The sequence below is a fragment of the Nerophis lumbriciformis genome, linkage group LG05 (genome assembly GCF_033978685.3).
Source record: "Nerophis lumbriciformis linkage group LG05, RoL_Nlum_v2.1, whole genome shotgun sequence".
In the NCBI taxonomy this organism is placed as follows: Eukaryota; Metazoa; Chordata; class Actinopteri; order Syngnathiformes; family Syngnathidae; genus Nerophis; species Nerophis lumbriciformis.
This window is the reverse complement of record NC_084552.2, coordinates 27,917,637-27,931,697: the sequence shown is the minus strand read 5'-3', so window position 1 is coordinate 27,931,697 and position 14,061 is coordinate 27,917,637. Positions and strand designations below refer to the sequence as shown.

At 39.9% G+C, this 14,061-nt stretch overlaps 1 protein-coding gene across 9 annotated transcripts in view; it reads left to right on the top strand.

Moving 5' to 3' along the window:
* The window catches only part of LOC133606716 (sodium/potassium/calcium exchanger 2-like), a 118,932-nt gene that overhangs the window by 63,400 nt on the left and 41,471 nt on the right, over positions 1 to 14,061 (top strand). For 7 of the 9 annotated variants that reach the window (XM_061960977.1, XM_061960974.1, XM_061960973.1 and 4 more), the window contains one exon: positions 2,139 to 2,153. The exons of the other annotated variants lie outside the window; for them this stretch is intronic. In XM_061960977.1, coding sequence (XP_061816961.1) covers positions 2,139 to 2,153 — 15 coding nt within the window. The remainder of the gene's footprint in view (positions 1 to 2,138; positions 2,154 to 14,061) is intronic. 9 annotated transcript variants of the gene reach the window in all.

The following is a 14,061-nucleotide window of genomic DNA, read 5'->3' as shown; positions in this document are numbered from 1 at the left end:
CAACTGTCAGCTTTATTATAAGAAAATAGAAGAGTTTGGGAACAACAGCAACTCAGCCACGAAGTGGTAGGCCACGCAAACTGACAGAGAGGGGTTTTCATGGCCGAGCAGCTGTATCTAAGCCATACATCACCAAGTCCAATGCAGAGCGTCGGATGCAGTGGTGTAAAGCACGTCGCCACTGGACTCTAGAGCAGTGGAGAAGCGTTCTCTGGAGTGATGACTCACGCTTTTCCATCTGGCAATCTGATGGACGAGTCTGGGTTTGGAGGTTGCCAGGAGAACGGTTTGGAGCGGGCCTCTTCCTCTTCCAACATGACTTTGCACCAGTGCACAAAGCAAGGTTCATAAAGACATGGATGACAGAGTCTAATTTGGATGAACTTGACTGGCCTGCACAGAGTCCTGACTTGAACCCGACAGAACATATTTGGGATGAATTAGAACGGAGACTGAGAGCCAGGTCTTCTCGACCAACATCAGTGTGTGACCTCACCAATGCGCTTTTGGAAAAATGGTCGGAAATTCCTATAAACACACTCCGCAACCTTGTGGACAGCCTTCCCAGAAGAGTTGAAGCTGTAATAGCTGCAAAAGGTGGACCGACATCATATTGAACCCTATTGGTTAGGAATGGGGTGGCACTTCAAGTTCATATGTGAGTCAAGGCAGGTGGCCGAATACTTTTGACAATATAGTGTACGTTGTTGTGGTGATTTATGGCATCTATTATGATGGACAGAATATGCAGAATTACAGTGTATATGTATAAGTCGACATAGCACGAATGGAGACACACTCTGTCAGAGACGGAGGCGTAGACATACAAAGCTCATTAGCATTATAGCTACAGACACACAAAATGTTGTGTTCCAGTAGGGCTTACTGAAAAAACACTTTTAAGATGTCTAAATTCTAGCATGAAGGCTGACATTTGGGCTTCAAGTACACTATTATGACCCTTCTTCTATGAAATTGGTGAAAAATTGCATAATATGGGACCTTTAAATTATTAGAGCGAGCTTTCAAATGATTTTTTTTTTTTTATCAGATTGTCATTTTGGAACTTGGATTAATCCTCATCATCGCTTTCTTAATTTAGAACCGCTCAAGAAAAGACCCTGATGTTTGCACACAAATTCAATATCATTGTCAGAATGTCATCCAGGAACGTTTTGAAATGTTTTACTTGAATGCATGTCATTTATTCGCACGAAACAGTTTTATCCAAAGTTCTTTCAGGCTTTATTTTGGAGTGAAATTGGCCAGCGAGCACACCAGTCAGAGTCTCTTCACTCATTTTTTGTACTGACATATGCATTGATCTGACCACTGACCCTATAGCGGTTATGGTAAAGGAGCTTGCACGGTCAAAACAAATTGCATGTTTCAAGTTTCAAGTTTATTCACAATACCATATAACAATTACAATAGTAGTGAAATATCATCATTTAAAGATGTTGGTACGTGAAAGGGTCCCCCAAATAAGCTAGAAGAAGCTTTTGACAGGGGGTCCAGAGGACAGTATATACATGGAATGATGAAACATGGTAGCAAGCACAAAAAAAAAAAAAAAAAAAAAAAAAAACGCTATATGATTAACACAAGATAATAGTACTAAAGCAAGCATACACATACATACATAAATTCATTCAACCATGCAAAAACCAACAGTAGTCTACCCCACATGAGGCATTAAATATAGGTGGTTAATGGGTAAGTTTTCAGTTTCTTTTTGAAGTTGGAGAATGGATACAGCATCTTGAGGCTCTCATTAAGCCGGTTCCAAATCTTTGGTCCCCTGCATACAACACTTCGAGCGGTACAATCCAGTAAGCGATTGACCAAAGTGTGTCCATGGTGAATGGAATATTTTATCACATTAATTAACTTACACTACATTATATGCACTCTGTCTTCAAATATTGTGACCCTGGTTTTTTTTTTTTTAAAGGTTTTGCATGCACGGGTCGGTGTCAGTGTCATGGAACTCCTCCGAAATGTGTTTCTATATGCTGTGGTTTCACCTAAAAACTACTTTGGGACAAAACCTATCATATCAATCTTAAATTGTGGATGTATTTTGATTGTGTTTCTGTCTTCCCCATCTCTTTCTTCTACTGTCCCCCCACCCTCAGAATTTGCTGACTCTGGTGAGTTGATCTAATTTCTGTAACCCTGTCACTGTCCCTTCTTATTGGTTCTCTTCCACCATTCCAACGACCAGCAGGTTACTGTTTGCTCTGATGTACTGTTTTCCTTCCCGAGCGCTGCTGTATGTCAACTTTGTCTATCCCTGCAGATGTTTTTTCTTGCATTTTATATTCATACATATACATATATATATATACAGTATATACATACATCTTCTGTGGATGTTGTGCCCCCCTTCCTCCTCTTGGACTTCCTGTGTGATCATCTCTGCATTGTTTTCCTCATTGAGCCCAAATCCTCTCTCTCCTCTTACTGAAACTGCTGAGTAGTCAGGAAACGGTACTAGTTTAGAGGATACTTTGGAGTACTGTGCTGAGTTCATGAACTGGCGTCCTGGATAGATGGGTGACCTTCCTCAGGATTTATAATCAATAAACTGGACAATGGATTAAAGACTATGGAAAACGCCTTTCCCCACAAACCATGCTTCTGTGCTTGTTTAATCTGCATGCAGCGTCTTTCGTGCTTGCCGTTTAGCTGCAGCTTTAACCCTGCATGCATTTTTATTTGCAGCTGTAGTTCAAAATGCATGTGCCTAAAATGTCAAATGTCCTTAGTGCAACTAGGGATGATGTTTGATAAGAAATTATCGAGTTCGAGCCTATTATCGAATCCTCTTATCGAACCGATTCCTTATCGATTCTCTTATCGAGTCCAGATAAGTTGTTGTATATGGAAAAAAACACAATATTTGGTTTAACAAAAGCTCACTTTTATTATATAAGAAAAAAATAAAATCTAATAAATAAATAAATATTGACTGTTACCCCTCTAAAAAAATAAAATTAAATAAATAAATATTGACTGTTGTTACCCAAAGTATATTAAGTGGGATTTTTCAGAAAAACAAATATATACAGTAACACAAAAACAACCTGTCTCTGTGATCACTATAGGTGTATAAATAATAATATAATGTTAAATAAAATCAGTCCCTTGGGCACAAAACTTAAAATAATACAGCTCTCCAAAAAAGTGCACTTCTGCTGCTATTTGACATTTTTGCACTTTATTTCTTTATTGAAAGAAAATTCTATGCAGAGAAAAGTTGTTTGCAAATGTGGTTACAATGCTAAAAAATGAAAAGTTAAAGCTAAAAAAAGAAATACACTTTATTGAGTTAACATTATTTCTTTATGGGGGAAAGATGTGATGTTATGAGCTAGGGAATATAACAACTACACTACCCAGCATGCAACGGGAGTAACAAGCATGCGCGGTAGCCCCGAAAAGTGTTGTTGCATGTCGCCACCCGGCAGCTAAGAATGAGGTTATGAGCACGCTGTGAAAGTAAACGTCAAGAACTCAGCCAACACGCCTCGTCTGCATTATTTATAATTAGACAGACAACACATATACAATGTGATTTTGTTTTGTTTACAAGGAAAGAAAAACAAAAGTTAAAAAAGGGAGATCATGTCATATATGTTGTATGTGCTGCGGTTGCTTTAAGAACGTTGCAACAGCTGCCGTAAAGGAGGTGCGTTGCTAGCCTGGTTGCTATGTTTCCGGTTAGTCTTAAAAGTGTTCGTCATGTGTTTGTACCCTGCTCAAATCTCTCAGTAAAGTTATTCATTGGATTATACCTTTTGTTTTGAACTTTATTACACCTTGGAGCGCTTTTTCCGGTCCTTTGTTTTTCCTGCTTTCCCTATCTGTGCCTAATGACTGAGGTACGTGACGTAATTTCTTGTGATGTTTCACGGGGCATTTCTGGTCAGGACGGGATTTGTTCCCAGGGATTCGAATACAGAACCAACTCTTTTTCTTTACTATAGTGGTCTCTATAACGGGTACCCGTTCTCAAAAAGGGATTCGAGTCCGAGGACTCTGTTCTTTTCTTATCGAACAACCGGGAAAACCGGTTTCGAGTATCATCCCAGCTCTGCGTGTCGTCGTTCATGCGCCGAGCATCGCAAGGTGTGATCAAAAAGATCGATTTCACTCTGGTATTTATTTAAACCCTCATCGCATCCTCAACATGCAGTTAGTCTTACTTGTATGTGGTTGTAATGATAAGCTGCTTTAATCAAGACAGTCAGAGCTCTGCCTTAGTCACGTGGTCAACGTCATGAGTCGAAAATTTGGATTTAGTTTTGCAAGCTTGACTCGTGGCTGGCCGTATATTTTTGTCCCTGTCACAAAAATAAGCTTCTTCAATCCAGATGGTGCATGACATGCTGCTGTGTTTGAACTCAGATACAACTGCTATGCTTGATTAAATTAATCATTATTATACAAACAAGGGATGGGCACCGGAACCTGGTTCCATACTGGCATTGATGCCAACGTAAACAATAAGTGACGAGACGGAAATAAAAAATAAATGTGTTAATTCCACGACTGCATGTATCGGTTGATATCGGTATCGGTTGATATCGGTATCGGTAATTAAAGAGGTGAACAATATCGGAATATCGGATATCGGCAAAAAGCCATTATCGGACATCCCTAATTCTAACTCGTAAATAAACGTAAATAAAAGTCATCTTATAATGGAGCCAGTGTGAGCCATAACGCCATTGCGTCTATTGTGTTCATTCCGACCATAAAATCCAATAAATAACCATCCAAAAAGCGCCAACAATACTCCATTTACATTTTGTGACCTGAATATTAACCAAGTATTAGCAATGTTGTTGTTATAAGCGCTAACGTTAAGCGGCATATTGATCAGAGAGCAGTAAATTCTTAATGCTGCTTTATTGACATCTGGTGAGCTGCTTTCTCGCCTCTGAGCTTGTGAAAGTTTATCCCAGATTCAAAAATGTGCCTTTGCGAAAGACGCTAGATTGCGCCCACCCTTTATTTTAACCCTTCGTGATGATTATGAGTCATTCTTCATCTAAACGTGAATATATCAACATCCTAACAGTCGGCATCCCAGTCAGAGCAGACGTTGTACAGTAAGTGACTGGTTGTCATGTTTGTTGGCTCTCATTAAGTCTGCATGAGTTGTAGTCAGTTTTGTAGTGGAAGGAAATAGTATCTATGATATCAATGCTGCGCCGTACGCTTGAAATGAAGAAAATACGTCAATATTACATGGAATTATGAATTTGCCAGTTACTACATTACATATATATATATATATATATATATATATATATATATATATATATATATATATATATATATATATATATATATACTTGCATCATGTATATAAAACCTTGATGGAGGTGTTTGGATGTTTTTAAGCGCTTTATAGGCAGAATAGAGCGACTCCCATAGGCTCCATTGTAAGCTGACATTTGGTTGCATTTATTTACTAGTTAGAATGCATAAAAAAAGAAAAAACATATGTGTTCTTGTCTTACAGAAGGATTGTGAGAGATGGGGTTACGTTATGCCTCCATTAGATGGAGCTGCGCTAAAGGGAATGTCAACAAAACAAATAGTGATTGTACTGACACTTCTACAAACCCCGTTTCCATATGAGTTGGGAAATTGTGTTAGATGTAAATGTAAACGGAATACAATGATTTGCAAATCCTTTTCAACCCATATTCAATTGAATGCATTACAAAGGCAAGATATTTGATGTTCAAACTCATTAACTTTATTTTTTTTTTGCAAATAATAATTAACTTAGAATTTCATGAATGCAACACGTGCCAAAGTAGTTGGGAAAGGGCATGTGCACCACTGTGTTACATGGCTTTTCCTTTTAACAACACTTAATAAACGTTTGGGAACTGAGGAGACACATTTTTTAAGCTTCTCAGGTGGAATTCTTTCCCATTCTTGCTTGATGTACAGCTTAAGTTGTTCAACAGTCCGGGGGTCTCCGTTGTGGTATTTTAGGCTTCATAATGCGCCACACATTTTCAATGGGAGACAGGTCTGGACTACAGGCAGGCCAGTCTAGTACCCGCACTCTTTTACTATGAAGCCACGTTGATGTAACACGTGGCTTGGCATTGTCTTGCCGAAATAAGCAGGGGCGTCCATGGTAACGTTGCTTGGATGGCAGCATATGTTGCTCCAAAACCTGTATGTACCTTTCACCATTAATGGCGCCTTCACAGATGTGTAAGTTACCCATGTCTTGGGCACTAATACACCCCCATACCATCACAGATGCTGGCTTTTCAACTTTGCGCCTATAACAATCCGGATGATTCTTTTCCTCTTTGGTCCGGAGGACACGACGTCCACAGTTTCCAAAAACAAATTGAAATGTGGACTCGTCAGACCACAGAACGCTTTTCCACTTTGTATCAGTCCATCTTAAATGAACTCAGGCCCAGCGAAGCCGACGGCGTTTCTGGGTGTTGTTGATAAACGGTTTTCGCCTTGCATAGGAGAGTTTTAACTTGCACTTACAGATGTAGCGACCAACTGTAGTTACTGACAGTGGGTTTCTGAAGTGTTCCTGAGCCCATGTGGTGATATCCTTTACACACTGATGTCGCTTGTTGATGCAGTACAGCCTGAGGGATCGAAGGTCACAGGCTTAGCTGCTTACGTGCAGTGATTTCTCCAGATTCTCTGAACCCTTTGATGATATTACGGACCGTAGATGGTGAAATCCCTAAATTCCTTGCAATAGCTGTTTGAGAAATGTTGTTCTTAAACTGTTCAACAATTTGCTCACGCATTTGTTGACAAAGTGGTAACCCTCGCCCCATCCTTGTTTGTGAATGACTGAGCATTTCATGGAATCTACTTTTATACCCAATCATGGCACCCACCTGTTCCCAATTTGCCTGTAAACTTGTGGGATGTTCCAAATAAGTGTTTGATGAGCATTCCTCAACTTTATCAGTATTTATTGCCACCTTTCCCAACTTCTTTGTCACTTGTTGCTGGCATCAAATTCAAAAGTTAATGATTATTTGCAAAAAAAAAAAAAAAGTTTATCAGTTTGAACATCAAATATGTTGTCTTTGTAGCATATTCAACTGAATATGGGTTGAAAATGATTTGCAAATCACTGTATTCCGTTTATATTTACATCTAACACAATTTCCCAACTCATATGGAAACGGGGTTTGTACTTGCTGCTCTCTGTTCAACAACCCACTGTTCGAGTTTGTCCTCCAACTGTAGCCATCTCGCTTTGTTCCCTCGGAAACTCTGTTTAGTCTTCTTTACTTGGCGCAGGTCATCTTGTTGCTTCCTCCACTTCCGCACCATTGATTCGTAAATGTTAAATTCTCTCGCTGCTTCTCTATTCCCGTGTTCTACTGTGTGACTGATCGTCTTGAGTTTAAACTCTGCGTCGTAAAAGTGTGTCTCTTAATAGGAGCCATTTTGGGGTCTTTACACATACTTGCCAACCCTCACGAATTTTCCGGGAGACTCCCGAAATTCAGCGCCTCACCGGAAAACCTCCCGGGACAAATATTCTCCCGAAAATCTCCCGATTTTCAGCCGGAGCTGGAGGCCACGTACCCTCCAGCTCCATGCGGACCTGAGTGAGGACAGCCTTTTTTCACGACGGGAGGACAACAGGGTGACAAGAACTAAATCATCCAGACTAAAGATACATTGTATTATTATGTTTATCTTACCTAAAAATTAATATATTTATTCCATCCATCCATTTTCTACCGCTTATTCCCTTTGGGGTCGCGGGGGGCGCTGGAGCCTATCTCAGCTACAATCGGGCGGAAGGCGGGGTACACCCTGGACAAGTCGCCACCTCATCGCAGGGCCAACACAGATAGACAGACAACATTCACACTCACATCCACACACTAGGGCCAATTTAGTGTTGCCAATCAACTTATCCCCAGGTGCATGTCTGTGGAAGTGGGAGGAAGCCGGAGTACCCGGAGGGAACCCACGCAGTCACGGGGAGGACATGCAAACTCCACACAGAAAGATCCCGAGCCCGGGATTGAACCCAAGACTACTCAGGACCTTCGTATTGTTAGGCAGATGCACTAACCCCTCTGCCACTTTATTAATTTAAGAAAAAAAAAACTAAATAAATGTTTACTATATTTTGCTAAAAACATCAACATTAATTGTATTTTTATTTTTATTTTTTCCGACTCCTTATTACATCAAGCCATAGAATTATACCGGTACATTAAAATAAACATATTTGAAATAATTAATTTTAAATTATCATAATAATTCATTTAAAATGACCATATTTATTTATTAAAATAATTGTTTGTTTATCAAAAACTTTAGCATTTTATTTATTACATTTTGAAGCTCTCAGAAGCCAAGTTATGTTATATTCATGTTATATTTATGCAAGTTTGAAGTATCAATGATCTAAACACAGTTTTGTTTGCATATTTTCAGGATGTAGATATATATATATGTATAAAATACTTGACTTGGTAAATTCTAGCTGTCAATATACTCCTCCTCTATTAACCACGCCCCCAACCACGCCCCGCCCCACCCCGACCACGCCCCCAACCCCCACCTCCCGAAATCGGAGGTCTCAAGGTTGGCAAGTATGTCTTTACATAAAATTTAGGTCTCACAACCACAGGACTTCATTTTCCCCCGTAGAAGAAGAAGCGCTTTAGAAGGGGGAAAATGAAGTCGGCGTAGTTACCGTAGTTGCGAGACCTGTTCTGGCTCAATATTGGTCCATATATAACGCGCACCGGATTATAAGGCGCACTGTCAGCTTTTGAGGAAATTGGAGGTTTTTAGGTGCACCTTATAGTGCGAAAAATACGATAATTCTGCATGTGGGATGAGTGGCTATGGGGATATTTAAATGTAGCTGTAATGGAAACAAGCTTTTTTAATCAAGACAGTGCATGATATGCTGCCCTGTCTGAACTAAGGAAGGCAACAAATTAAGACCCATAATTAGCTTTGTTTTCTATACTCTGACAACATCACCTACTCTATTATGCTTAGCCTATCATAACGCGACTTAATTTTGAAAAAATATATATATATATTTTCATATGGTTGACATGTCACTAGGCATTCTTTAGTGGAAACACGCTTCTTTATTCAACACAGAACAAAATGTGTTGCTTTGTCTGAACTTGAAATGAGCATTTTTTGGGGGGGCCTTTTTGACGTGTTTAGAGGTGTACTTTTTATTTTGCAGTCAGCAGACATGAGACGCTGCCTTTTCTGGAGTTTGAAACAAATAAGCAGATAAATAAAGATGAGAGTCACATGAGCGCCGTATGCGATGGGATCACGTGACTCACTTCACTCTGCTAGAGCGGCGCCATCTGCGTGTGAATAGGCGCGCTTTTATGTCGCTCCAACTGAAACAAGCTTCTTTAGTCAAGACAATGCATGGTATACCGTTTCATTGGGTCAGGTGATCCATTTCCCTACGTGAACCTCTCGTAATGGGATCGTTTTTGAAAATGGTGGTTTGAATTTGCGTTTTCCATGTGTGGCTGGGTGTACTTTTCTTTGGCTATCATCCAAACGATCTTCTTCAGTCAACAAAGTACAAAACCCAAAACCAGTGGAGTTGGCGCGCTGTGTTATTCGTAAATAAAAACAGAATACAAAGATTTGCAAATCCTTTTCAACTTATATTCAATTGAATAGACTGCAAAGACAAGATATTGAATGTTCGAACTGAGAAACTTCATTTTTTTTTGCAAATAATCATTAACTTAGAATTTAATGACAGCAACACATATCAAAAAAGTTGGCACAGGGGCATTTTTACCACTGTGTTACATGGCCTTTCCTTTTAACAACACTCAGTAAAAGTTTGGGAACTGAGGAGATCAATTTTTGAAGCATTTCAAATGGAATTCTTTCCCATTCTTGCTTGATGTACAGCTTAAGTTGTTCAACAGTCCGGGGGTCTCCGTTGTGGTATTTTAGGCTTCATAATGCGCCACACATTTTCAATGGGAGACAGGTCTGGACTACAGGCAGGCCAGTCGAGTACCCGCACTCTTTTATTATGAAGCCACACTGTTGTGACATGTAGCTTGGCGTTGTCTTGCTGAAATAAGCAGGGGCGTCCATGATAACGTTGCTTGGATGGCAACATATGTTGTTCCAAAAACTGTATGTACCTTTCAGCATTAATGGTGCCTTCACAGATGTGTAAGTTCCCCTTGCCTTGGGCACTAATACACCCCCATACCATCACAGATGCTGGCTTTTCAACTTTGCGCCTATAACAATCCGGATGGTTCTTTTCCTCTTTGTTTCGGAGGACACGACATCCACAGTTTCAAAAAACTACTTGAAATGTGGACTCGTCAGACCACAGAACACTTTTATACTTTGCATCAGTCCATCTGAGATGAGCACGGGACCAGCGAAGCCGGCAGCGTTTTTCTAGGTGTTGTTGATGAATGGCTTTGGCTTTGCATAGTAGAGTTTTAACTTGCACTTACAGATGTAGCGACCAACTGTAGTTACTGACATTGGTTTTCTGTAGTGTTCCTGAGCCCATGTGGTGATATCTTTTACACAGTGATGTAGATTTTTAATGCAGTACTGCCTGAGGGATCAAAGGTCTGTAATATAATCGCTTACGTGCAGTGATTTCTCCAGATTCTCTGAACCTTTTGATGATATTACGGACCGTAGATGGTGAAATCCCTAAATTCCTTGCAATACCTCGTTGAGAAATGTTATTCTTAAACTGTTCGACAATTTGCTCACGCATTTGTTCACAAAGTGGTGATTTCTCAAGATTCTCTGAGCCTTTTGATGTTATTAAGGACCGTAGATGGTGAAATCCCTAAATTCCTTGCAATAGCTCGTTGAGAAATGTTGTTCTTAAACTGTTCGACAATTTGCTCACGCATTTGTTGACAAAGTGGTGACCCTCGCCCCATCCTTGTTTGTGAATGACTGAGCATTTCATGGAAGCTGCTTTTATACCCAATCATGGCACACACCTGTTCCCAATTAGCCTGTTCACCTGTGGGATGTTCTAAATAAGTGTTTGATGAGCATTCCTCAACTTTCTCAGTCTTTTTTGCCACTTGTGTCAGCTTTTTTTAAACATGTTGCAGGCATCAATTTCCAAATGAGCCAATATTTGCAAAAAATAACAACATTTTCCAGTTTGAATGTTAATTATCTTGTCTTTGCAGTCTATTCCATTGAATATAGGTTGAAAAGGATTTGCAAATCATTGTATTCTATTTTTATTTACGATTTACACAACGTGCCAATTTCACTGGTTTTGGGGTTTGTACATAACATGCTGACCTTACACATGAGTGACAGGCTTATTTTTTGAAAATCCAGATTGATTTTTGCATCCTCAATAGGTGGCTCGCCGTACTTTTAAGTCACTATGGTGGAAATAGGCGTCTTTAGTCAAGGCATTGTACGATATTTTCATTTGTCTGAAGTAAAGAAAGAGAAAAGTCCCCAAGTTAGCGCAAATATAGAGAAAAATATTTTGTTTTCAACCCGTGTGTTTTCGTTTTTGCTACAGTATGTGATCTTGTGTCAATGAAATGCGGCTTCTTTCGTCAAGACAGTCTTGACTATATTGCTTTTAACAACTCTTGAGAAAAAAACCCTGACTGTTTTTACTAGCTAATGGCCACCATGGTATGTCATGTAAGTGTGACCAGCCTTCAAACGCACGCAGAGTACAGAGTAAATCAGACTATTTCACTCCCTATGAGCAGGCTTGCGCCAGGCGGGTGAAAGAATCAATGCTAAAAGCTTTTTTTTTTTTTTGCCTGGGACTGATTCTCCCACTTGGACACAAGCTAGACAGACAGAGCGTGCCTGCATGCACTCAGGCTAAATGGCTCATAGGTTTAGAGGGCATACCACAAGGACAAGAGGCCCGCTGGTAAACAACAACAACAACAACAACAAAGCCCTCCCCTCCGCCTCTCTCTCAGTGCAGTGATTGCAGCTTAATTGCCCCTGGGCCCGGCCTCAGTGGAGGAAGGCCGGGCCGCAGTCAGCCTAATCATACGGGAGCCAGGCACTTGTCTGCGAGTGCTCCCTCGATGTTTTTCATATCATTAGGTCGAAGTCTGAGGGCTGCCAAGTCAGAAAAAAACCCTGGTCTGAGTGACGTGGTCGCTCAGGCTTGTGACGGTGGACATACTAGTCATGTTATTCATTTAACTATGTTTCAGCCACCTGCAATAAAAAGATGTATCGCTATTTAAAAAGAAAATGATTGAACACACTCAGTATACAAACATTGCAAAATAATATTAGTGCATTGTTTTTAAAAGTTTTTTTAATTGCCCAAATATTTAAAAAACAATAGGTCTGCCGAGTACTCTCAACAGTACTGTATATATTGATCAATCAATCAAAGTTTATTTATACAGCCCTTAATCACGAGTGTCTCAAAGGGCTGTACAAGCCACAATGACATCCTCGACTCAGATCCCACATCAGGGCAAGGGTTAGAATTGGGGGTTAAATCACCAAAAATTATTCTCGGGCGCGGCACCGCTGCTGCCCACTGCTCCCCTCACCTCCCAGTGGGGGAACAATTGGATGGGTCAAATGCAGAGGACAACTTTCACCACACCTAGTGTGTGTGACAATCATTGGTACTTTAACTTTAGCTTAGTCACGCATAAGAGATACATGTAGACTGTAATATGACACCAGTAAACAACACCAAAACTTTAAATGTTCCATTGAAAATAAAGGAAATTAGACATGGTACTCAAAACTCTGTCAAAATGTTTTAGTACGACTTTGAAGCCACACCGCTTGATGGATTGTCGGCCCATTACAGCTACGGTAGTCAGAGATACAAGTATTACTATGGTGTGTGTATAAGGCATACTTGCCAACCCTCCCGAATTTTCCGGGAGACTCCCGAAATTCAGTGCCTCTCCCGAAAACCTCCCGGGACAAATATTCTCCCGAAAATCTCCCGATTTTCAGCCAGAGCTGTAGGCCACGCCCCCTCCAGCTCCATGCGGACCTGAGTGAGGACAGCCTTTTTTCACGTCCGCTTTCCCACGGTATAAACAGCGTGCCTGCCCAATCACGTTATTCCATACGAGGCGTCCGGCATACCACGGATGAGCATGGTGCAGATGGAGAAGATGTTCTCGGCGTCCGTGTTGGCGCACACGTTGCCTAAGCCGACGCTGGTCAGGCTGCTGAGGGTGAAGTAGAGGGCAGCGATGTACGAGCTGCGCACCGACGGGCCTCCGACCGTGTTGTTGACGTAGGGCATCTCCAGGCGTTTGCCCAGCTCATGGAGCCATCCTTGGGGAAGAGACGGGAGGACAACAGGGTGACAAGAACTAAATCATCCAGACTAGAGATAAATTGTATAATTATGTTTATCTTACCTAAAAATAAATATATTTATTAATTTAAAAAAAAAAAAAAAAATGTCACTATATTTTGCTAAAAACATCAAAATTAATTGTATTTTTATTTGTATTTTTTCTGACTCCTTATTACATCCAGCCATAGAATTATACATTAAAAGAAACATATTTGAAATAATTCATTTTAAATGATCATAATAATTCATTTAAAATGACCATATTTAATTATTAAAATAATTGCTTGTTTATCAACAACTTTAGCATTTTATTCATTACATTTTGAAGCTCTCAGAAGCCAAGTTATGTTATATTCCTTAATATTTATTTATGCAAGTTTGAAGTATCAATTATCTAAATACAGTTTGGTTTGCATATTTTCAGGGTGTAGATTTATATATATATATATATATATATATATATATATATATATATATATATATATATATATATATATATATATATATATATATATATATATATATATATATGTATATATATATATATATATATGAAATACTTGACTTGGTGAATTCTAGCTGTAAATATACTCCTCCCCTCTTAACCACGCCCCCGCCCACACCCCAAAAACCCCCACCTTCCGAAATCGGAGGTCTCAAGGTTGGCAAGTATGGTATAAGGACCG